Raw genomic sequence first — 27,142 nt, 5'->3', positions numbered from 1 at the left:
ACCACGGGGTCGGACATTAGTGAAACATCAAACAAGTAGTAAATAAATAAATAAATAAATAAATAAAAGGCAAAATTTGAAAGTGGGAATATGTTTCAAACTTGACATTATTACCAGGAATATGAAGTTGTATAATGCACGCATATATGACAATATATAATAATATGACTAATATATATAACCAAGAATGTGAGCCATTAATGAAATAAAAGTTTAAAATGTGATAGTCTAGTAATGTGGACAGATACTGTACATGTCTTTAATACAACCTGTGAGAGGTTTACAACTTGATGCGCTTGTGACAGCTACAGAGCCTCTGCTGAATCTAGCTTTGCTTCTGCTTACTTTGTTAGGACCATCCTTCCTCTCTGACCTTGCTTGTTCAACACTTATTCTCATCTATTATTTTTTTTTTTTTCCTTCCAGATCTACATTATATGTATATGATCCATTAATGGAGAAATAAATAACAAGTCTGACCTAAACCAGCTCACAAAAGAAAGGGAAAAGAATGACAAAAACCAGAAAAAATATTATTAATAAAATAAAATTAAATGGAAATGCAGAAAAATAAACATTCGTATGGCCCAGGATCAACGCTTACTGGTGGTCTATTGGCCATGGCAGAAGGCTGTATGATAATAAGAAAGTAAAATAAAGACATATTTACTGTATAGAATATAATGATATCGGCAAACGGCATCTGCAGTTTAAACAAACTGCATATCACTTCCGGCTGGGCTCGCAACTCAGCACAATCCATCCTGAACGCCTGACCTCTCTGCTGCTCTACTTAAGTTGCAAACCCAGCTTTCACACTACACCCACTGTCGTGCCGGTGTGCCTTTCTTCCCCTTACGTTTCATTACTAGTGTCCACTGTTAAACTCCATTATCTAGCTACAGCTCCCAAGTATTTTGATTTAACAACCGAATGTAATCATGATACTTCGCTATTATTTACAAGCTCACCAAACCTACCATTGTATCACTGATTCACAATCTTCGTCCACCTCAGATTATACCACCTAGTCTTATTCTTCCACCACATATTAATTATGTCCTCAATCTCAACCAAACTTTGTTTCATTCAAAATTTCAGGTCAATATCCACATTAAAATAAACCATCACACTTACCATTCCGTACTACTCCAACAATACATCTTTGCCTCCCTTTTCATTTGCCAACCTTATCTCCTCACAATTTTACAATCACTCTATTACTTTCCTTGCTAACAATATACAATAATATCATGTCCCAGCCATCTCCACACATTAATTTTGTAGCACCTATCGGGCACGTACACTAATAATAATAATAATAATAATAATAATAATATAGTAATGAACTCGAAAAATAATAAAATAACAAAGTAGCGGCGGTTTCACATCTAAGCTTGGAAACGTGATGGTTAACTTATCAAATATAACTTACTAACAACGACAACTATAGAAAGGATTGTGGAAGGTGAAGGAGCCATATTGAGGTCCGTGGGAAGGTATGATGTTATGGGGAAGAAAAGGTTCACGAGAATCACCCTCTAGCTCAATTATATTAAAATTAACAAAAGATACAGATCCACTAAACCAAAATAAAGACATAATCAGGATAGTTGAGTAAATTTGTAAAACACAAGGTTTAACATAGTAAGGTTATACTGAATTACAATATATTGTCAATAACAAAATGCAGGTGACTGTCTGCCGAAAACACAGTCATTCAGAAAGTGAAATTAGCGACGACGGGAATCTAGGGCAAACTCCGACACATTGAATTTAAATCATTGAAGGTTACAGTAAACGAGAAAATACTGAAACACTAGAAGGAACTGAATAAAATCAACATAATAGAAAAAGCATAAAAATAGCACTTACCAGGAAAGGCTGAAGTTCCCTGAGGGGAAGCCCTCGAGCGCAAGCGCTCACGAGAATGATCAGATGGTAAAGATGCCGACAACACACATCACACACGCAAATCTGGCAGAAGGCCGGAAATGGCTCGATCACAAATAACCAATAGGACACTGAATTTCTCTATATTCCCATTTTTCGCCACTTGGAAACATCGTTATTCTGACCAATACAATTGCATGACCATATATGGTCAGTTTAAGATAGTTAGCAATTTCACAAGTTCTCAAACATTTCTGTTGCGACACAAAAGTTTTCATCAGTAGTAACTGCACGTGCGGTATAGGCTGCCTCAAAAATAAAGCCCTTTTAAATTTTTCAAACACGTTACAGAATTACAATTTTTGAAGTACAGAATATAAAATGATAATACCATTTAGTTCTTCTTCACACAATAATTAAAAAAATAACTTCCAATAAATTCTTCAAGTTACATTAAAACAAATTTCTTCCGTTAGTCCAGAATATCTTAACGCTTCTTGAAATTAATTTAACTGATACACAACACTAATACAACACAACTAAATGAAATTTAAATACAAAGGTCACTTAATCGCACTTGCAAAGTTCATTTACAGTTCATAAGTCCCAAATTCTATTCTTGAGGTTTCCCTAAAGAAATATTACAATAATATTCAGAACACATTGAAATTAACATTTTCTTCTAGTTACATAAAAAATTCCTGCAGAGTCCATATTTCTTCATTTTCTTGAATAAGTAAAATATACTAAATTTTTAAGGACCAAAATGAAATTCTGCTGTCCTTTCTTGATGAGAGACAGGTGACAAACTTCCTCCCTCTAGCACAGTTTTGTTCATCAACCGCATCTCATAATTTATATACCATATGCACATAATCACTCTTGGTGGCCTTCACACAATACTATCATCTTCATCCAATTAGCTTCCTTCCTGTAATACCATTATATCCATCAACCACTCCTCATAATTTACATACCATATACTAATCATAATCACATACTCATGATACCTCACTATTATTTACAGACTCATCACTGAATCACAGTCAATCTCCATCTCAGCTTATACAACCTGGTCTTATTCTTTCACCACATATCGATTTCATCCTCAATCTCAACCATAGTTATTCTCTTTTGAAATTTCAAACCACTCTTCACAATAAATGAAGCCATCTCACTTACCATTCAATACTTTACCAACTATACATCACTATCTCCCTTTTCATCTGCCAGCCTTAACTCATCACAGTTTTTACAGCCACTCTACTACCTTATTTACTAACAATTGACTTAGTCCATAAGATCATATACCAGCCATCTCCACATATTAACTTGTTCACGAAACCTCATTATTATTTCCAAACTCACCAAACATACTGTACCGGGAAATGATTATGGGGCCAGGGCATGGGAAGGATCTCAGGTAGTGTGCGGTTACTTATTGGAGCAGGTACAGAGAAGGATATTTTCGCAGGGCGAATAATAGATAGTAAAATCTTTTTGACAATATTTATTGAAATTTTCATGTAAATCACCCTGCAGTTAAATTGTCAAAATTAAATTTTCAGTCAGTCTTTTCAAAATGCAAAAATGAAATATCGGCGCTGTTATATTCTGAGACATCCACTTGATGTTAAAAATGCCCAAAAGGAATACCAATTTTCTGAGATCATAAACACCCTACAGTTCATCTAAGATCTCTTATATAGCTTTAAATTCCAAAATAACGCTTTGCACATAGTACTTCATTTAACCAAATTGTGTAAAATCCAAGTCCATCACTTGTAATGTAAACCTACAGTTTTTTTAAGATTTTTAGACATAATATTAACACATACTTCCATTAATAATCTGATAGTTCAAGTAAAAGTTTTCAATCACTTGCTGTATACTCCTACAGTTCATCTAAATCGATTTTATAAGTGAATAAAATAGTGCACTTGCTTTATGGCAAACCCTATAGTTCGTCTAAGTGAAATGACTTCAATTTATAAAAGATTGTAAAGAGAAATCTACAGTTCAAAACAAGACATGGAGTCTTCTTGAATTATTAAGAATAGTAAAATTCACACGAAGCACTTTTCTGTTAACGAATGTAGCACCAGAAATGATTGAGTGCTTTGTTAAAAGTCAGTTAGTGTCTAAGTGGAATTACTCACTCAAAAAATATGAAAAACACTTATATCATCTGTAATCTGCTTATAAGGATTGATGAGGTACTGTCCTGCGGCTTGGCGACTGGAACTTTCTGCAGCGTGCAGCCAAGACTCGAACTCATCACCAGCAGTGTGACACGTCCGTTCAGTGAAGATACCACATTATTATCCCTCGTCGAAATGGTAATTCCCTCGCTGGATACCACGATTGAAGAAACCACGTTTAATCCCACGCTGGAAATTATGTTCTACGTAGTGTATTATCACGACACTTCGCCAAGATTTCCAATGTTCTTTTGAAAGAGAAATGTTGAAACACGGAAAGTTCAATTGGCACAAAATAATGGGTTGTAGTACTCTTAATTATCATTAAGATTGGTATTTTACACTGACACAAGTCTTAATGCATAGTTCTTATTCTCACTTTTTGTTTTACGATGTAAATACGTGACTCAGAATATCACAGTCTCTGCTATAGTATAATCCATAAGTCGAGTTAATGCAGTAATAACCTACAGTCATTTTCAAAATGGAAAACACAGTCTTTCACTCACAGGTTATAGAATAAAGTTGAACACTGTCACAGTTCATAATAGTCACTGATTATGTCTTAGGTTCAATCGTCGAATAATCTTTACAGTCCATGAAACACTTGAGAAAATGCCATTAATATCACTCCTATAACAGTCTCTGGAATAATAATGTTCATAGATTAAGAAGTTTTTATGACTGAATTTGCATGACACGAGTTCGTATGACCTAATATTGCCATAAAAAGTCCTCAACATTCAGTTCGTTTTTCAGGGTAATAATCGAAAGTTCGAGAAAATACGTGAAAAAATAGTCACATTTAGTCCTGTTATTTGTTGAATATTTAGTGGAATTGTATTTCACACAGTTCATAATTGTACTAGTATATGAGAAATGAGTCTCAAAATTAATTAAATTGTCATAAATTGGGAGTTCAGCTTATCACACACAGTGTCCTAGTATGCTGTTACTGTCAATGACAAAATTCAAAATGACAAGAGATTGACAAAGTCTGCAGTACTGTCAACTGATAAACTAAACACTTGAATTTCCAAGCACAGTCTCTATTGTAAATTCACTTAGTTAAGACACTCGTAAATCTTATACAACGACGATTTAGTCGGAGAAAATTTTATAACATTTCACACATCTCAACGCGGCTGAAACTTCACTTGGTACGTCCTCGCACACTTTCAAAGTTCTAGAGTGTAACTTTTATGTCTCTCGCGAAGCGCAATGGAGCATACTGACATCTTGTCATGATCGTAGAGTTTAAGATACACTGACTATACCCTCGGTTCGTCGACCTATTTATATCCGGCTGGGAGCCGCACTCTGAGTCAGGTGACGGAGGAGTGAAAATACTTCCCAAACTTCAACTTGTCATATCTTTGAAACCACTGGACGGATTAATCTCAAATTTGCAGGGTTGTACTTTTAAAATGTGAGCTACAATTTGGTGTTAGTCTCATATTTATTGTTCCAGTCGTTGAGAAGCTTATAAAATAATTTCGAGATGTTTCTGTGGGGAGGTGAGCTACAATCAGTGCTGACGTCACTCGACCTTGCTCCACTCACGCTGTCTTCCTCATGCAGTGCATTAGGGATGAGAACATTCTTTCGCACAGCTGTTCGTACGTCGTAACTTTGCCATTCGCTCATGAATAAAGATTTTATAACTCATATGTGCCAGAGCCTATGCCTTCCTGATACAATACCATCTTGTCATTGAATCACAATCATCCTGAAACCACTTGTATTCACCAACCATAATATCTCAACTATAGTCACATAAGCCTCTCACCATATTAAATTATGCCACTACATTTTGCCATCTCACTATATTAAATGATGGCATCTCATTTTACCATTAACCTTTACCCTTATCAACTAACCATTTTTTACAATCACTCTCTTCCTTACTTACTAACCAAATACCCACCTCATATTAAATACAGCCTTCCAATACCATCTAAATTCACTATCTCTCCTATCATTCCAACATAGTAACTCTGATCACTCTATTGCATTTTCGATACGTTTGACACCAATCAAGCTCACTATACATTTCAAATACAATGACAGCAGTTAACACACGCACACACACACACACACACACACACACACACACTATTCTCATGTACTTAAACAATTTACTTCCTGCTGCTGCTTGTTTTTTTTATTTCTTGTCACTACGCCTTTGTCCGATTTACCCTTCTTACCCCACAGCTCCTTTAGGCTCAAGCTTCTCCCTTTAGCCAAGGCACCTCTTGCTTCTGCTTCATCCCTCAAAACAGTATTTTCACTTCGTTTATGGGCACTTGCCATTTCTTGTGTTCTCTCCCCCGCCCCCACACACACACACACACACACACACATTCACTCCCTGTATCTTCCTTTCTTCTCTCACCCTGTCCTCCATCCTCAGCTCCTTAACTATTGCCCTGGTCTCCCTCCTCATCTCATTTGCTGCTTCCCTGGCTCCTATGATCGCTTTGAAGATAGTATGCGCACCCTCCTCTGCCCTGCTAATTTCTTCTTGCTGCAAGCTCTGTTCCAACGCTTTCAGATTCATTACTGTCCAATTTCTGGACCAATTTCCGTGGCTCACCACCAGTATCTGGCGCCTAATATACGCTCTCAACCCCTGCAGTTTTGCCCTCACTAAATGTTTCTTCAAAATTTTGAAATTCCCAAATCCCTCTTAATCCCAATTTTCTCACTCCGTAGATTACCAGCGTTCCTTATCACTATATCTGCCATCAATGAAGATAGCAGAGACACTTTTATGGGTCTGCGCCCTCTCATCTTGCCTACCCTCTCCACATTGTCTATGTCGACCTCACTAAAGTTAATTTTCATTTTCTGTTGAATGGCATCCACCACTTTGTAGATAATGTCTACTTTCATTTCTGCCTTGTCTTCCTCCTCCCCATAAATAAATATGGATTTCTTCTTGCAGACTTGCAGACTGCTATTTCTTTCTTCAAATTTATCACCTGCTCTTCCATATTTTTTATTCTTTCCTTTAGTGATGCCAGTTCTCTCTCACTGCCCTCCATCTTTGCCTTAGTATCTCTCTTGTATTTCTGGATCCACTGTCTCATCTTTTCGTGCTCCTGGACTTGGTCCTGTAGCAACTTTTTTAGTGCTCAAACGGGCATAACTCCTCCACTACCTCCTTTACCACCTTCCTTATAATTTGAATGTCTTCCCAACTCACGTTGCTACTATATGGCCCCGGATTTACCTCCACTTCCAATAACTAGCAGCACAGTAACCACCATTGCCGCAAGAAGCATCTTCTCCTTCACTGCCATCTCTACCTTACATTCTTTTTTTATTATTCATTCCCTTCCTCATTCTTTCCTGCCATCTCCCTATAGTGACCCTGTACTGCTCAATACCAATCATCTTCCGAGCTTCCTCCACACACTCCACTTGACCCGACTGCTCCCCCATTCTTTCACCACTCCACTCAACCAGCACACACCGCACGACACGTCTGACCTCCTTGCTGGTTTAAACTAGACTCTTTATTCTCATCTAATACTGTCATCCTTTAATTTTTCATCCTTTTTGTTATGTACTAATAATGTGTTGCATTTGTACAGGATATGATGATTTGCTGGTTGAAATCTCCGAATTTCTCTGTGATCACTTTGCTGATCCAAGAATAGTTCATGCCAATTCCAAGGATACACTGATACAAGCCCTGGCTCATTTTGTTTGCAGTCCAAATACTTTACATGCTCTTGAGCGAGTGCCTTATAACAGGTAATGTGCTTTATTTCATTATTTTATTCATTAGAGTCATCTATGGACCACATTTACATAATCCACCAGATCTTCTACCTCTCAAACTTATTCCCTTTTCTTTGCACTTCTTCCAGATGTTCTGTATTTTGTAAATATCATATTTACACATTTTATGTAAAATATGGTAAAAATATGTTTCCTCTGTTTCAGTCGTGTCAGTATGGTGCGAGCTCTTCTTAGACCATATGAAGATCGTGCCTGGGCACAAAGTAATTGGGTTCTGGTCAGAATATGGCAGGGATGTGGATTTGCTTTCCGTTTCCGGAAGTCGCCTCATTTGGTGAAGAAAGTTGGCCCAAAACTACTACAGACAGATTCAAGTCTCATTAGCCAAACTATAAGTGAGTTTGTTCATATGATTTGTTTAATTTATTGTTTGTAGATATATTTAGAAGGATATTCTATGATTGTATAACATATACTGTTTGACTTACAACTTTTCCCTCCCTATTAAAAAAAAAAAAATCTATAATCACTGAAGGTTGCAAATAGTTCAGTTGGTGAAGAATACTGTACATAGATCAATAAACTTTCATGTGATATGTTGTCATTTAAGGGCACTTCATTTTTATGAAATGAACGTGTCAATATAGCCTTTTATGGTAATATTACCATAGAGCAGTATTATGCAGCTGGTGTGCATTAAACCAATAATATTACTGTATGATTATTATTATTATTATTTTTGAAGGGCGGAAAAAAGTCCATTCGACACTCCATGTCGTGCGATGATGTCGGCATGTAAAAGATCTCTGGTGACACATTTGGTGTTTACCCGACAAAATTCATTACATCTCAGCCATAGACGCCCAAGAGAGTTTCGGTTTACTCGGTCTGCCACCTAGTGGGGGCCTAGAGTAAAACGGAACGTGGAAATTGACGAGCAGACAGCCAGATGGCGTCAAATTGAAATGTCTGCACACGGTAGCTGAGGCCATACGATTATTATTATTATTATTATTATTATTATTATTATTGTTATTGTTATTGTTATTGTTGTTGTTGTTGTTGTTGTTGTTGTTGTTGTATATCATTCTTCCCAGAAAAAGGCATTTTAATTGTGGCAATTTCAGAAACAAAAATAAAGCATCAGGGATCAAAAGAGACAGTACATTATTTACAGTTTTACAGTGGGGTTGACGGACATACTAGAGCACAGACAGGTATACTGCTCATGGTACACAGAAGATTAAGATCAACAAGTGATGGCTACACTTTTTGGAATGAAGGGATTATCCAATTAGGACTAAAACTATCCAGGGGATATCTTGCAGTTATAGGGGTATACGCTCCAGTTGAGGGCAATTCAATAGAAAGTGTTGCGTTCTATAATGATCTGCAGAAGATAGTCAATAAAATTAACAAACAAGATGCTACTATTACTGGGAGACTTCATTGCTAGAGTTGGTTATGAGAAATTTCATGCAGAAACAATCCGTAATAACAATGCAACAAAATTAATAGATTTCACCGTCTTCAATCAGTTACAGATATGAACACGATGTTCCCATGCAAGGACAGACACAAATACACATGGTCTGCATGAAAGCAGAAATCAATTATTGATTATGTAATTTGTAATGGTAAATTGGCGGATTTAGTCTTGGATACAAGAGTCTGTCGAGGCCCTGAATTGGAAACTGACCACTATCTGTTAGTAGCACCTATTCGTCTGAGGCCTAGATGGTATAAAAAAAAGAAACAAACAACACATGAAATTAAAACTTCTTATAAGATTAACCTATTAAGAGACCCCACTATAAGATAGCTGTACCAGAACAGACTTAATAATCTTACACAGATGACACCAGTTAGTGACAACGTGGAAATGGAGTGGTCTAATTTGTGTTCAGTTTTAAAGTAGTCTGCCTTTGAGAGTTTGGGAGTTAAAAAAAAATGGCAGAGAAAAAAGGTTTAAGAATCTGGGATGAAGAAATTGAAAAAGTTATTTCAGACAAAAGAAATGCTTTCAAAAAAATTGTTGACAACTAGTAAATTAGAAGATAAAATAGTGTATCACCACAAGAGAGCAACAGCAAAAGGGATGTGTGTAAAAAGCACACAGAGAGTTGGAAAATCTTTATTTCACACCTGGAGACTTATATAACAAGACCACAAAACAAGAAACTGAATAATTGATGTAAAAGAAGAATACAATGCATCGAACGGAGTGGCTCATTTATTTTCAGAACCTTTGGAAGGGTTCAAATATTGAGCCTTTTCTTCTGCCAACACTTAACAAGTCTTCGGAAACCATTACACTCAAAGACTTAGAGCTTGTACTCAGAAATCTTAGAAATGGAGAAGCATCTGGTGAAGACTCAATAAATGCAGAATCATTCAAGTACTCCAGCAACATCTTCAAGCAAAGAGTTGTCTATTTCATCAATTTAATTTGGAATGGCAACAGACGACCAGAGAATTGGCAAAAAGCTATAGTTATTCCTCTTCATAAGAAGGGCAGTATGAAAGATTGTGGAAATTACAGAGGGATAAGTATACTCAACTCAGGTTACAAAATTTACTCTAATATTGTCAAAGAAAAATTACTGTATTCAGGCATTATGAAAATGTGATTGGAAATGAACAACACGGATTTCGAAAGGGACGCTCATGTGCTGATGCTTACTGGCACACATCTAGATGCCATACTCTTTGCTGATGATGTTGCATTGGTAGCATCATCAGTGATCAGTATTTAATCACCTTGAAAGTCTTAGTAGAAAAACCCAGGGAATTTAACTTGGAAACTCACGTAGCATTTGTTGATTTCAAGAAAGCCTTTGACCTAGTTAACAGGAACAGACTTCTCAATATCTTAGCAGAAGATAATGTCCCACACCAGTTAATAGATAACATATACAACATGTATAGTGACAACCTTATTGCAGTAAAGTTAGGAAATCATCAGACTGAATATGAACCGATTAGCAGAGGTGTGAGACAAGGTTGTGGACTTTCTCCTTTGTTGTTCGTAATCTATGTGAATAACATAATGCTAGCCAGACGAAGATTGCAAGTGCACTTTGTGTGGGCAGAAGTGTAGTAGATACCACATCATAACTTGCACGAAAAGAACCAGGACAATTACAGACTATAGCAAAGACTAAAATGTGAAATTTATTTAATGCTCGAACTTGAGTGTACATTTCTCTATTAAATTAAATAACATAATGCTGGAATGGAGGCATGAAAGGCTTGTATTAATCCCAGTCAGCAGATATCTCACACATCTAGATGCCATACTCTTTGCTGATGATGTTGCATTGGTAGGATCATCAGAAGATGATCTTCAGTGGTCAGTATTTAATCTCCTGAAAGTCTCTTCAAAATTCTACATGATCATTTCACCAGAAAAGGGCAAAATAATGGCCTTTAAAGGGAAGGACCCTATCCCTAGTAAAATCTGTTTAGATAAAATTTTGGAATGAGTCAATGAATTCAATTATCTGGGATACAATTTATCTTACCATGGGGAAATTGATATGTCTGCAAAAACAACCAAGTTTACCAGAACAACAGGAATTATAAATCACATTATGAAGCCATCTCTTGTCCAAAAACACACTCGCTTACGTCTTCATAACACTTCAGCCACACCAACCCTTTGCTACGACAGTGAGGCATGGGCAATAAGAACTCAAGACATTTCCAGAATTACAGCACGTGAAATGATGCTCATGTGCAGAACAGCAGGCTATACGAAATGGGATCGTAAAAGAAATTAAGATGTGCTTAAGGGACTGAGTGTGAAACCAGTGAAAGAAAACTGGAAACATCACCTTCAAAGGTTTGAATCTGGAAGACTACCAAAGGAGATCCTACGCTACCAACCACGAGGACACAGATCTTTAGGACGTCCAATGAAGCGATGGAAAGAAAATGCAAGACCGTAATAGGTCACATGTTCCATTACTTGGAAGGATGATGATGATGATGAATATCATTCTCTGCTGCACTACTGATAAAATATGATATTTGTTTATTCTTTATTACATTCTGGAAATTTTTATGTGTTCCGAGAGATTAAATATAAATTAGTGGCCTGGAGCAGCAATGACTGCTTCCCTATTAAACAAATTTTTGAAAATTTTAATAAATTAATCAGAATAATATGTTTTATTAAAAAATAGGTCAAGTATGGATCAGAATATCTTTCAGCTATATCCCTTAAGGCAGCAATGGATTTAAATGCAAAACTTAACATAATTAGAATCTTACCTAATACAACTAACCACAAAACATTGTTGTCGTTATACTGAACCACACCTCATACCCTCCCTTTTCTGTCGGAATCATACTGTACCCTTTACGGTTTCTTCTGTAGCATGAATCCCTCTGATCTTCAGGTTCTGCCTTGGCGCTGCTCAAAATACTTGCATTACTCTTCTCCCAGCATGTGGAATGTCTACCACTTCATTATCTTCTGGTTACATAAGGATTAAATTTATTACCTCTTACTTCGATAATGTACTTCACTGAATTACTTAATGGGTGACAATTGTTTATAAGTTCAATACGCTAAGGCCATTCGCCTTGTTTTATTGAAAATACTATCAACTGAACAGACGTTGGTGACATACATTTGAATTATCAATCAGTCACATGAAACACATAAAATTTTATATAGATTTACCATTACCTTTCTCTGAAAACTACCAAATACAATTATGTCTCTTCAGTGACTACCTTTTTGGGATAATGCTATAAATTTAATATGTTGCCTACACTTAATCTGGATCGGATGTCGACTGGAGTCCTACTCTACTAATCACAACTGTACAATGAATATCATAGGGAAATATATATAACACATTCATATACAACGTTGGTCTGGCAACACAATGATCAATAAACACAATGAAAACACACAAACAAAATAAAACACTTGGACAGAATGCAACAACCCGTGATGGCCTAGAATAAAATCCACATAAACATCTACCAAACTGTCATGCACAAATGTTTGGATTTCACTTTATAGTTTATCAGATTTGATTAATCCTGCTTTATAAATATTAATTTGATTATTTCATAATATTAATCCTGTACAAATGGTTGTGCATTTTAATCTACGACTTGCCTCAGCCACCAGTGAAACACTCGCTGGAGCATACTTGGACAATGTCTTTAATTTATATTATTATTTACGAATAAAACTCCGTCTGTTTCATTACTATAATTTATTTCATGATGACCCAATAAATGCGCATGCGTACACACACAGAATTCTATTCAGCCATGAATGACCACACTCACTAATTGCTGTCTATTTAAAAGTCTCTCTTCTTTCAGCACAGGAGGTGGTCCAGCTCTTTTCTATTACCTGGGAACAGCTGTAATCCTTACTTTCACTTCTCCAAGTCCAGTTCTTTATACAGCAGCTGTGTGTAGACCGCTGGGTTTGAACACAGTGCTACTAGTTACACAACGCACGATGACTGTTCCTTGGTTCGACTCCAGAGACAGTCCAATAATTCACACAGTCACTTGCAGTGAACAACTAAACAGCAACAGCTCAACGGTATTCAATAGCAGGACGATATAACAGTGACTATTAACACAGGTCCAATTACTCCCACTTCTCTCGTTGACTCACGCCGATCCTCAGTTCACCAAACTACACAAACACAGTACTCTCAGGCAGTACACAGTCTTTCGTTCTGCACACTGTCTCTAGTCCAAACCACTCTCTGGACACTCCGATACCAACAACAGTCTCACTCGCAGCGGCCTTGTATTTATACCTTGATGATGGTCTACTGAAATATACAGGGTTCGGCTAGAGATGGAACATTCCCATTGTACCTTCCAGATATTGCGTGGGGAAACTAGACAAAGGGAACAATAGAGGAAGTGCCACAGCATGTCCTCGAGCAGCTGGGAGGTTCCCCAAACTGGCTTAGTCATCCAATGGGGGTGCGACAAGGCTGATGGTTGCTTGAGCACGTAACAATATGTTTAAATTTCTCCTTTGTGTTATATTGGATATCAGATCATCCTAACCTTGCTCCTACATAAATGTGAGAGAATGAAAATGAAATGTCGTATGGCTTTCAGTGCCGGGATATCCCAGGATGGGTTTGGCTCGCCAGGTGCAGGTCTTTCTATTTGACTCCCGTAGGTGACCTGCGCGTCGTGATGAGGATGAAATGATGATGAAGAGAACACATACACCCAGCCCCCTTGCCATTGGAATTAACCAATTAAGGTTAAAATTCCCGACCCGGCCGGGAATCGAACCCGGAACCTTCTGAACCGAAGGCCAGTACGCTGACCGTTCAGCCAACGAGTCGGAATGTGAGAGAATATTATTATTTAACGGAGTTGAGTGATCTTTTGTAACTCACAAGTGACATGTATATCGTGTTGTGGTATTTGCTTTTTTTTTTTTTTCATAATAATGGTCCATTGGAGAGCATTCAATCCCTTAACACTGACGTTCCTTTGTCGTGTATCCTACTTTTGTCCCTACTTAAATATCCTCCTGTGAACCAGAGTCTTCCCGTCTTGCTCAACTTAATATCATGCTCTCTCATTTGGAGGCAAATAAATAACAAATCAACACTTTATGTGGAGAAACAATCGTTGCTTTGGGCCTATCCTTATGGTTCAACATCTCAAAAATATATCTGGGACACACAATTATCTCAATATTTCTTCTCTGTAATTAGACCATTTGACTCTTGTTAACTCTCAACAGCACACAACAACCAGAATTTCCGCCTAAATCCAACATTTACATCAACTCTTAGACATTCGTCAGCCTATTAATTAACTCTGATCCCAATAACCTTAATTGCTTCTTTAATTAAAGTATCATGTTATCATCTATGCACTGTAAACATCTTTTAATCCAGGGATGTTACAATTATTAATGTGTTATTCAAATTATCATCATTATTTCTGAAATACTATTATTCCCAAAATAACCTACATTGTGTTAGATATCACTGTTCACCACAACCCAACCAAATAAAACAAAGAAACTTACCAAAAGAATTCCACTTAATTAAACATTAATTGAATATCATTAATTTACCTTTATCATTAAATGTCTCTGAATAAATCATAATAACAAAATAAACATGGAAATTCATATTTTCACAAATTTTAATTATGTTATGACACAAAAACATAATCATATTATTTAGGCCGACGACAACTAGCCTAGATTAAATTAAATTAACACAATTTCTTTTCAAAGAAAAGAAATGTGTAGGCAGCACGTTAAATGCTAAGACTCACAGCGATGATGCCCACAATCAGCCATGAGCACCCCCTTTTTTTAAATGCTATTTGTTCGGGGCGTCGACCCATGTGGATCTTTTGCCCCTACTGGTACCATATTGTATGAACCTGCGCATAATTGGAATGGCGGTAGTGTGGAATGTTGTTTGTGAGGAAAGGAAGATTAAGGACGTCACAAACACCCAGTCCCCAGTTTAGGGATATTAGTCATTACAATTAAAAAACCCTGACCCGGCCGGGAACCCGGGGTTGCTGGGTGACAGATAGGCGTGTTGCCCCCTACACCGCGGGCTGGACATAAACACCCATACCATGGAAAATTACTCTATAATCATCATAGCTGTACTTTCTGTAATCTCAAAGGAAATATAATTCTAACAGATTTTCTTCAGTTATAACAAACACATTAATTATACATTACTTTTTAAAAAAATATTACAGCCTTATTGGACCACCTTTAATTAGGTTTCCAACCATGTTTATGTAACCTTCCCCACATGTCCTTCATTCTCTTAATATAAGCATTTCTTCTGTCCTTTGGTCTGGAAAGTCATTTCAATGGTTTGACCTAGTCTTCAGGTAGGGCCTACCCTCCAATCCTGCATTTTTTTTTAAAGGTGCACCTATCTAGGACATCTTCTTCAGTTATCCCTTCAGATCATCAGCCACTGCTTGGAGCCATCTAAGTTTGCCTTTGAGATTCCGTACTTGTGTTAGGAAATTTTTTGTTAGCCTGCTGTCAGACATATGGAATACACGACCGAAGAAAGTCAGCCTCCTTTTCCTGATGACGTCTGTTACTTTGCCCACCTTGTTGTGCACTTCATTTATTGAGATTCCATGTTTCTTCCTTTTTAATGAGTCCTAAGGTCTTTCTCCCTATCCTTCATTGTAGTTTCTCCAGTTCTCATTGAGAGGCTTTATTTTCCAAGTTCATTGTTTCTGACTCATACAAAATTTCTGGTCTTACAACTGTCTGGTAGTGTTGGGTCGTAACTTCCCATGATAGTGCTCTCTTATGGTATGTCTCAAGAGTCTTCATGTAGGCTGCCTTCATTTTAATTAATCTCGCCTCAATACCCCGTTTTTCATTATACCTCATATATAGCCACTCTCCTAATATTTGAAAGGTTCAAAATTTTGAACATCGCCCTGTGTTGCTTTTATCTTAAATGGACTGTACTTAATTAAAATGAAAACCTACAACCTGTTTTCCAATCTCTGACCAGGTCAGGGATGTAATGAATTAATCCATCATATATAGGCTATTAGTACGATGGGGTTGCCACTCCCAAAGTGATTTATCAATGACGGATAGATGCTATGAAATGATAATGGAGAGTGTTGTTGGAATGAAATATGACATGAAAAATCGGAGTACCCGGAGAAAAACCTGTCCTGCGTCTGCTTTGTCCAGCACAAATCTCACATGGAGTGACCGGGATTTGAACCACGGTATCCAGCAGTGAGACGCTGATGCGCTGCCGTCCGAGCATCAGAGGCTCTTACTGTCCTGAATATTGGCCATATATTCTGTTTTTTCAGTTGAGACTATTGAGACTTTGACTCCTATTTTGCCTGCCTGATAAAGTTCCTCAGTCTGTTGCTCAGCTACTTCAACGGATGGTGCTAGGATTGCAAGATAGTCTGCAAAAGCCAGGCAATCTATATGAAGTCTAATTTTAGATCCCCTAAACTGAGTCCACTTTGGACTTCCTTCCCTTCGAGGGCTTTCCGCCATTCCCCGATGTCCCTTTCTAAGGCACACTTAAGAAGGATAGGTGATAAACCATCCCCTTGTGGAACTCTAGTTTTTGATGTCAAAGGGTTCTGAAATTTCACCTAGAAACTTAACCTTTGATTGGTATTAGGGTATCTTCTGGGATGTTTCTCAATCGAATCATAGGTCTTTTTTAAGTCTATGAAAATTATCACTAAGTCTTTTTTCCTTAGGTTGGCAAGTGCAATTATAGTTTTAGGTTAAGGATCTGTTCAGTGCATGATAGCCCCTTCCTGAATCCTCCCAGATATTCACCAAGCTGTGGATCAAGTTGTGTTTCAGCTCATAAAAGGAGAGCTTTAAAAAGAATCCTGTAGATTTTCTTCCAAAGATGCAGTGAAACGTAAAGAATTTCTCCTTAATTTATTCAAATCAAAATCATTTTAGTTGCAAATGAGGTGTCTACCTTGGTGGCAAATGATACACAAAAATACATTATCAAGCACTAAATTTTAAAAAATAAGAAAATTTCCTAAAATACAGTACTATACAATATACACTAACAATTTTTCTATTAAACATACAGCTCATTCTTAATAAATTTATATTATTTACAAAATTCTACTCATAATACATTCTGTACTCACACTTAATCAACTCATATATAGTATGTAAAATCACTTCAAATAATACTATAAAACTGCTATAAGATTTCAATTTACATTACTTTTTTTTAAACCCATTTTAGTACCTAACGTGCATAACGACTGCTGCGTCTTTACCAGAGCACCTTTTGCCACCGCTTTTCAGAGTTCCTGAAGGGCCTTCACAGCTACCGTAGTGGTCCCAGGACCTTCGAAGTCCCCACTGTACTTCACCCCTACTGGCAGTCCTTTACTTAGGCTGTTCAATCTCTACAGACAAGGGGATGGATTTATTTATTCACAAAAATTCTTTATATGCAATAACCTGCACAGGTGAAATGCTCTCTAACATTTGAAATGTTTTCTCTGTTGCTGTTTAGTCTTTTCTGGAATATCAGATTTCGGAAAAGGATCTAACACTTCCCCTGGTAAACTGTTCCACTTCTTCATGCTCTTCCCGATGAATGAAAACTTACCCCAATTGCTTCTGCTAAAATCCCGTCTAATTTTCTACTTGCGGTCAGCCCTGCTGATATAATTATTTTCCAACTGAAGCCTCTCGTGGATTCCCCCCCATGCTTCCTCTCCTGTATAGGCTCTATGTCTAGTTTTCTCCCATCTCTTAGAGCTTCCCACCCAAGTTTCTCTAATATTTCGGATACAGTACTTTTTCTTGTTGGAATTCCCTGTTACAAATCTTGCTGCTTTCCTCTGCACGCCATCTATTTCTTTTATTGGGTATTTCTGGTGAGAATCTCAAACACTGTTTGCATATTCCAATAATGGACGAACCATACTTAAGTAACTTTTCTCTTTTAATTCTTTGTTGCATCCTTTAAGTAGCCTCATTATGACATGTAACGATCTGTATGCTTTCCCAACAATGTCACCAACATGACACTTCCAGTACAAATTACTTTCAGATCTCACACCTAAGTATTTGCACTTTCCAACTTTTGGGACAATTACCTCATCCAAAATATATTTAAATTCAGTTTTTAAGCTCCTGTTTGTAAATATTGTGACATTTGATTTCACTCCATTAACCTTTATATTATTCTTTTCAACTATCAAGGTCCCTTTATAATTCTGTACAAACCTCTATGTTATTTATTTCCCTATAAACAATTATATCATCTGCATACAATCTTATTTTTGCATTAAGAAAAGTTTTGGACTGATTATACTACCCTGTGGAATTCCCTTCCTCACTTCCTCTTCCTGTGATGCATGATTTCCTACTTTGATTTTCTGAACCCTTGAGTTTAGAAATGTTCTTATCCAACGTATAACCCTTGTGTCCAATCCTATTACCTCCAATGTCTTTAATAATATTCCATGTTCCCCACTGTCAGATGCTGTAACCGTCCAGGCTTCTCCAGCCATACTTTTACGCGATATCACTCGATATCGAGATTATCCGCCATTGGCAATTATTTATATGACATATTTATTTTAACTTCAATCATTTGTAAATAAGGCTTTTGGAATCATATCGTATATATTATTAGAACATCATTTATTATTCAAATTATGATATTATGTAGGATAGGAATTCATTATTTAAGGTTATAAACTTCATAATTGGTTCCGTATTGAGTTCAGATTACACTTAAAGTAAATACAAAAAATTATTTCCACCTTCTCAGTACATCACTCTGGTAGTTGCACTCAACCACCAAGCTCACTTTACATTGTGCAAGGTTCATTTTGGTTCCCTTTTGAATTGGGATTACTCCTTTGCACCACAACAAGATTCAATTTACCTCAAGATACATTCTACAGCTCTGATATCTTTTAACCTCCGCTCTGGACTTTTGAACAAAAATTCCCTCTGCGCAATGTTGATCCACATCTTCTAGAACCTAATGGAAACTCTGGACTTTGTTTATATCTGATTCAACCAATTTAAATGTGCAACTCCGTCAACTAGAGCTGTTTATTCTATTTGAGATAATAGTTGATACTACTGTTTTTTAAATATTTTATTGTCACTTCTTAAATAATTTTGTCGCATACTACTGTTCTCATTTATATGTATATCATTTTCACCCATTTTTAGGCCATCACTTCCTATTTCATTTCACTGCATTAATCTGTTTTAGCAATATACACTTGGCTTGGCTGATGATGGTTCTTAACAGAACCGAAACTAGTACCTAATAATATTGTAATGTTATTGTAAACATTGCAGGATTGATATGTATTGAGAAGGTGGAAATAATAATTTTTTGTATTTACTTTAAGTGTAGGAATTCATTATGTATTGTAAATATGGTCAATGTTGAGACAGAGTTGTTGTCATTTCATCTCATTCTTGTGTACACGGAAAAGTTATTCTTGAAGCGGGGAAGTTGGATGAGTCACTGGGTTAAACTCAGCTACACAGCTACCCACGTGCAAGGCTAGCAAGCTTGGATTCTACATCATCGCCACGCCTACTGGTTACTTGTGAAGAAAGAAGAGAGGGAGATGATAATGTGATCTACGAATCAGATGCTTCGTTGTATAGAGATTTGTTATTGAGCCATTACCAAGAGTGGGGAGAGCCCGGTGATATATTATCTAGCGCGGAGCAAACCTAGAGACATCACATGACTACCAGAACTACAACGACTTTATTGATTTTTGAGACAGTGAGTGCTCGCTTCGAGACAGTCATTTTCGTTACAGTGTGTTGTCACTTCGACACAGTACTTAGCTGCTGTGATGCTGTCGGATCTGCGTGAGACGAAACAAGCTTACAGCTTGTGAGATATTCAGTCATTATTCTGGACGAAGAACTACGTTTAGTTCAAGTCCATGGCATTTGATACAAGTCTGTATAGTATCAGTAGATTAGCTAAGTTGGATTGAGATTTCTGCTAACATGGAAAAATTCATATCTCTGAATTTTCTCCTCCTACGATCAACGCTGATCAATTTTCACAAGTATAGGGCCAATGTCTAATTTAAAGACTAGGCAATTAGGGAGTGCTAGTCCAGATAGCCCAAATCACATCACAGAAGGAAGGAAGGAAGGAAGGAAGGAAGGAAGGAAGGAAGGAAGGAAGGAAGGAAGGAAGGATGTCCATGGAGCCAATTCTACAAAGAGAAGAGGGGGACGAGTAACCACGGAAAATAGATTACCTCAACGGAAGCTGCAATTGGTGAGCCTCAATTAGATAAAGCAAGCAACTGTTAATTTCAGTAACGTAAATTCTTAAATCCCTCCACACTTAAAGGAACTTTTCCGATTCATCTCATTTTTTTTGTATAATAAATTCATTTGTATTTTATATTGCGTTAATTTTCTTTCTCAAGCGATACTTAATGGTTAATTATTTAAAATCCTACCCCTGTGATTTAAGTATAAGTCTCTATGCTAGTAAATATAAATTTTGCTTTACAGTTTTGTTTAAAACTGTAACGCTGGCACCCGAACATTACATAGAGAAATGGGAAACCATGGAATGATAATTAATTCTATTTGCGTGACAATTTGTGGGCAAACCACATATAGTTTATATTTATATTAATGTGCCCCCAGGTATTAACTTTCGTCTCCAAGTGTGAAGTTAGGAGAGCAAGCAGTTACAATGCTTTGGAAAAGTGTATGGCTGTGCAATCCAATTGGTCTGATATGTCCTGCTGAAATCCCACCAGTTGTGCCTCACAAGAAAATTTTTCTGAATCCATACTGGCTCCTCATGAAACAATTTTTATCTTCATATACCCCTCTAATATACTTTGCTATTAAACTCTCCAGTATTTTACAAACTACACTGGTGATGCTAACTGGTCTGTAATTCTCGTTTCTTTTTATTACCCTTTCCTTTATAAATTAGTATTATTGTAGATTCATTCTATTCCTCTGGTATTATACTATTATTCATGACATAGTCAAAGATACATTTTAAATAAGGCACTATGTACCACCCCATTGTCTTTAGTACCTCCCCAGTAATTTGGTCACTTCCTGCTTCTTCACCAAATGTGACCATGTATGAAGATATTTCCATTATCTACATCACATTCAATATTTCATGTTCATATAAAATGCCTTTCCTCTCATGTTAACTAACATTAACAGGAAAGCTTTCCAACAATGGAATGCATCATGCTGTACACTTGTACAGGAACATTGTACCTGTTGTGAATGCCTGACAGGAATGAGAATTGTATGAGTACTCTGTGTGTTGAAGTGTAATGTGTACATTGAAACTTTTCATACTTACCTACTTGTACTAAATTATTGTTGTTGTTGTTTGAGTCATCAGTTCATAGACTGGTTTGATGCAGCCCTCCCTGCCACCCTATCCTGTGCTAACCTTTACATTTCTACGTAACTATTGCATCCTACATCTGCTCTAATCTGCTTGTCATATTCATATCTTGGTCTACCCCTACCGTTCTTACCACCTACACTTCCTTCAAAAACCAACTGAACAAGTCTTGGGTGTCTTAAGATGTATCCTATCATTCTATCTCCTCTTCTTGTCAGATTTAGCCAAATCGATCTCCTCTCACCAATTCAATTCAGTATCTCTTCATTGGTGATTCGATCTATCCATCTCACCTTCAGCATTCTTCTGTAACACCACATTTCAAAACCTTCTATTCTCTTTCTTTCTGAGCTAGTTATCGTCCATGTTTCACATCCATACAATGCCACGCTCCACACAAAAGTCTTCAAAAACATCTTTCTAATTCCTATATCAATATTTGAAGTGAGCAAATTTCTTTTCTTAACCCCTCAGCGTCGCAGCCATTTAAATAGCTTCCTACCCCGCGGCCGGATGAGATTTCAACTACGCGCGACTGAAATACATCGATTCACTTAAAGCGTTACTACAAGTATAAGAGTAGCCCGATTTTCACGCAATTTGGAAATCCTTATGACAGAACTATGTACATTTAGATAATTACATAATAGTTTCACATTTCCGTAGTAATTTAGTTCCGTGTGATAAGAGTTCAAAGCACTCTTTGAGACAGGGACTCAAGTTACACTCCTGGCAGCAGTACACTGACGTCTTCTTTTCGCCGTGTTTTGAACACAGGATACAATGTCTCTGAGGTTTGGATTTCCAACTCTTGGGTGCTAATTTCCTGATAAAATGTCTTTCCTGCAACCTTGGAACTGTATTATCTGATGCGCGCCAGCCTTGAATATTTCGTTCCCCTCCCTCCCGAGCATATTTTGTAAACAAACCTTTTACCAACTGAACCCGATAAGGTCATTGCTCAATATTTGTCTCTGTGACCTGTGTGAGTATTATTAGAGAATTTAGCAATCAGAATTCACCGTTGAAAACTTCTCTTTGACCTGTATAATTATTTATAGTCTCTTACACGAAATTTCCAAGTACTGTTTCCTCCTCCTCGTCACTCTCATCATTTACCACTGCTACATCATCTATTTCATTATCACTGCTGCTTATACTGTCACTACTACTTCCTACTAACCTTTCATCTGAATTATACAATATTTCAAGCACGTTACTGTCAGTCATACCACGGCTGAGCGCGGCGCGTCACACGGACTGGTGAAGCTGCAGCGAGACCGAAAGCAACAGGATGAAACTGAATGTGGGGAATAACATTTATGACGAAACAAACCAACTCGATACATATTTCAGATAAAAGGTCGAGACAATGTCTTTCAAACGAGATATATACCATGAACAACTGGTTCTCATATCGTTTGACAGAAAGCAGCACTAACTGATGCCTACACAGAGCGTTCGTGGAGAGTTACGAAAATATTACAAGCTGAGAAATAAAGACAAATATAATAAATAAACCGCACTCCCAATGTACAAATAGAGCAAAGAACATCACACGAAAAGACAAACTTCTCAGATCATCATTTCCTTATTTTATTCTGTGGGAAAGAATGAAGCAAACAGACTTTAAAAAAAGTAAGAGATTAGTGCTCAGACTTATTTGACAAATAATTATCCTTGCAAAAACAACTACATTATAACGATTTTTCAATTCTTATTTACAACACTGATAAACCCGAAAATGTCTTCTTGGAAACAAAACAATTTGCATATCAGTAACTCCAAAACTCTTCGCGCTATAGCCGTAAATGTGAAACCATGTATGGGTCTATACCACGTATAGAGGTCGGCGGCTACGGAAGAAAAGAGGGTCTATACGACGTATAGAGGTCGGCGCTGAGGGGTTAAGAAAGCTCTTCCTTGCTTGTGCTAGTCTGGCATCTTACATCCTCCTTACTTCTGCCATCCTTAGTTATTTTACTATCCAAGTAACAATATTCATCCACTTCCTTTAAGACTTAATTTCCTAATCTAATATTTCCTGCATCACCTGCCTTCGTTCGACTGCACTCCATTACTTTTGTTTTGGACTTGTTTATTTTCATCTTGTACTCCTTACCGAAGACTTCGTCCATACCATTCAGCAGTTTCTCAGCATCCTCTGCAGTCTCAGATTAAATAACAATATCATCAGTAAATCTCAAGGTTTTGATTTCTTCTCCTTGGATTGTGATTCCCTTTCCAAATTCCTCTGATTTCCTTTACTGCCTGTTTTATGTAAACATTGAAAAGGAGAGGGGACAAACTGCAGCCTTGCCTCACTCCTTTCTGGATTGCTGCTTCTTTTTCAAAGCCCTCGATTCTTATCACTGCAGACTGATTTTTATACAGATTGTAGATAATTCTTCGTTCTCGGTATCTGATCCCAATCACCTTCTTCTTCTTCAAGTGCCATATCCGGTTGCCCAGACGTCAGCGATTACTCTGGTGAAAGTTTTTCTGTCTTCTGCCAGTCGGAAGAGTCTCTCAGTTGTCTCAATACCGGTCCACTGCTTGATGTTGTGTAACCATGTTATCTCTGGTCTGCCAACTCGCCATTTGCCCTCTGTTTTACCTTGGAGAATGAGTTTTATGAGGCCATATTTGTTTCCTCTTAATATGTGGCCTAGACAAGCTATTTTGCGAACTTTTATAGTTGTTATTAGTTCTTGCTTCGCCGTAGCTCTCCTTAGGACTTAATCGTTTATCATATCTGTCCAGGGTATTCTAAGTATTCTTCTGTGCAACCACATTTCAAAGGCGGCAAGTCGTTTGATACTTGTGGCTTTTAAGGTCCATGTTTCTGGTCCATATAACAGTACTGACCAGATGTAGCACTTCATTAATCTCTGTCTAAGCTTCAGATTCAGATGATTATTACAGAACAAAGAGCTCATCCTGCGAAATGCAGCTCTAGCGTTCTCAATTCTGCATTGATTTCCTTATCTGGATCCATACTGTCTGTTATTATGCTGCCGAGGTACTTGAACTGGTGGACTTGTTCTATTTTATGGTTGTTTTGACAAGGTGACATTTGCATTACTATTTCTACTAAATACCATTAACTTAGTTTTTGCTACATTTATATTGAGACCATACTGTAAACCTTTGACATGGATTCTGTTCAGGAGTTCTTGAAGGCCTTCTATAGTGTTGCACAAAATCAGAGTGTCATCTGCATATCTAATATTACTGATTAAAACACCATTTACTTTAATAATAATAATGTTATTTGCTTTACATCCCACTAACTACTTTTACGGTCTTCGGAGACGCCGAGGTGCCGGAATTTAGTCCCGCAGGCGTTCTTTTACGTGCCAGTAAATCTACTGACATGAGGCTGTCGTATTTGAGCACCTTCAAATACCACCGGACTGAGCCAGGATCGAACCTGCCAAGTTGGGGTTAGAAGGCCAGCGCCTTAACCGTCTGAGCCACTCAGCCCGGCCCATTTACTTTCACACCCAGTTCAACATCATGCAAAGCTTCTTTAAAAATGATGTCGGCAGAGATATTAAAAAGGAGCGGCTAGAGTATACAACCTTGGCGTACCCCCCTTCTGATTTTCACATCTGATGTTTTGGTTTGGTTGATTTTGACTGTTGCTTGTTGGCCCCAGTAGAGATTCTGTATGATGCGTATGTCTTTTCCATCGAGATATTTTCATTGGAGAATCTCTTATCAGTTTTTCATATTTCACTCTATCAAAAGTTTTCTCATAGTCAATGAAACATGCAAATACATCTTTGTGTAGTTGGTGGCAGTTTTGGAGCAGGACATTGACGCTGAATAAGGCTTTTCGTGTGCCAGAGGCATTTCTGAAACCCATTTGGTTGTCATCCAAGTCTATTTCGCACTTTGTTCTAATGCGTGCATGTATTATACGTAAGAATGCTTTTAGCATATGGCTCATCAGACTTATGAGACGGTAGTCACTGCATTTCTTTGGATGAGACTTTTTAGGTATTGCGATGAATGTCGATTGCAACCAGTCCTCTGGGATTATTCAGTGTATCATAAATTGTACTGAAAAGTTTAGCAATTTGGTCAACATTCTCTTTAGTTACTAGTTTTAGAACCTCAGCTGGAATCTGGTCTGGACCTACTGCTTTACCATTAGGTGATATTGTGAGGGAATGTAATACTTCTTCTTTTGTTATTTTTGGACCTTTTGCATTGTGTAAGTAAATAATTTCACTCCTGTCATCACTGAACAATTCGTTATGTATTCTGTCCAGGTCTGTCTGATTTTTTTGTTCATCTAGGATGGGTTTGCTGGTGTCATCAAAGAGTCATTGGCATCTGTTTTCTGTACAGCCCGGCTATCTCTTTTACTTTCTTGTATAACTTGAAACTATCATGGTCTTTATTTAGTTCTTCTATTTCTTCACAGTTCATTGTCATCCATCTTTCCTTGGCTAATCTGATTTTCTTCTTAATCTCTCTTTGTGTCTGTCGGTAGCTGTCTTCTCTGCCCTTTTCTTGTCTTCTCCGTTCCATTAAATCAAGTATTTCATCAGTCATCCATCTCTGCTTCTTTTGCCTTGTTGATGTAAGATTAACCTTACAGACTTTTAACAGTGTATCATGTAATATTTTCCATTGATATTCTGTACTGTTGTGATTGTTGTTGCTATTGTTGGTTAGCATTTTGTTGTTCAGGTCTTGTATTACTGCTTTTTTAATTGTATCATCTCGCAATTTGGTAACATCGAACTTGCTAGACACTTGCTTTGATGTGGTGGTTTTCAATTTCAATCTGATATCTGCCACTAATGGCACATGGTCGGACCCAATATCTGCTCCAGGATATGTTGTTGCTCGTTTGACAATATTTCTAAATCTTTTGTTAACTGGAATATAATCAATCTGATTCCTGATTGGTCTTCCTGTTTCCTTTTCTAGTGGTGAAATCCATGTGTAGAGGTGCCGTTTATGAAGTTTGAACCAAGTGTTACAAACAACTAGATCTTGCTCTTGGCAGAATTGGAATAGACTGTCTCCTCCTCTTTGGTTAGCTGAACCCAATCCATATTCTCCCACTAAGTCAGACCTTCTACCTTGCCCAATTTTGGCATTGAAATCTCCTGATATTATTATTATGTCAGTGCTGTTGAGTTTTTTGCATACCTTATTCAGCATATGATAGAACCGATCAACGTCTTCATGTTTTGTGTCTGCTGTTGGAGCATATACTTGTATAATGCTTACATTAAAGGGCTGACTCTGCATCTGTAACAGCATTATACGGTCAGAGATTGGTATGAAGTTTTCGACATATCTGACATAGTTCGCCGAAACGAACACACCTACTCAATTCCA

The 27,142-nt window shown here is 37.3% G+C and overlaps 1 protein-coding gene across 3 annotated transcripts in view; it reads left to right on the top strand.

The window, feature by feature from the left end:
• The window catches only part of LOC136871866 (E3 ubiquitin-protein ligase RNF123), a 320,579-nt gene that overhangs the window by 186,702 nt on the left and 106,735 nt on the right, over positions 1-27,142 (top strand). For all 3 annotated transcript variants that reach the window (XM_067145510.2, XM_067145511.2, XM_067145509.2), the window contains exons 14-15: positions 7,694-7,856; positions 8,049-8,239. In XM_067145510.2, the coding sequence (XP_067001611.2) occupies positions 7,694-7,856; positions 8,049-8,239 (354 nt within the window). The remainder of the gene's footprint in view (positions 1-7,693; positions 7,857-8,048; positions 8,240-27,142) is intronic.

This window comes from Anabrus simplex, chromosome 4 (assembly GCF_040414725.1).
Source record: "Anabrus simplex isolate iqAnaSimp1 chromosome 4, ASM4041472v1, whole genome shotgun sequence".
Taxonomy (NCBI): domain Eukaryota; kingdom Metazoa; phylum Arthropoda; class Insecta; order Orthoptera; family Tettigoniidae; genus Anabrus; species Anabrus simplex.
This window is presented reverse-complemented; position numbering and strand designations above follow the sequence as displayed.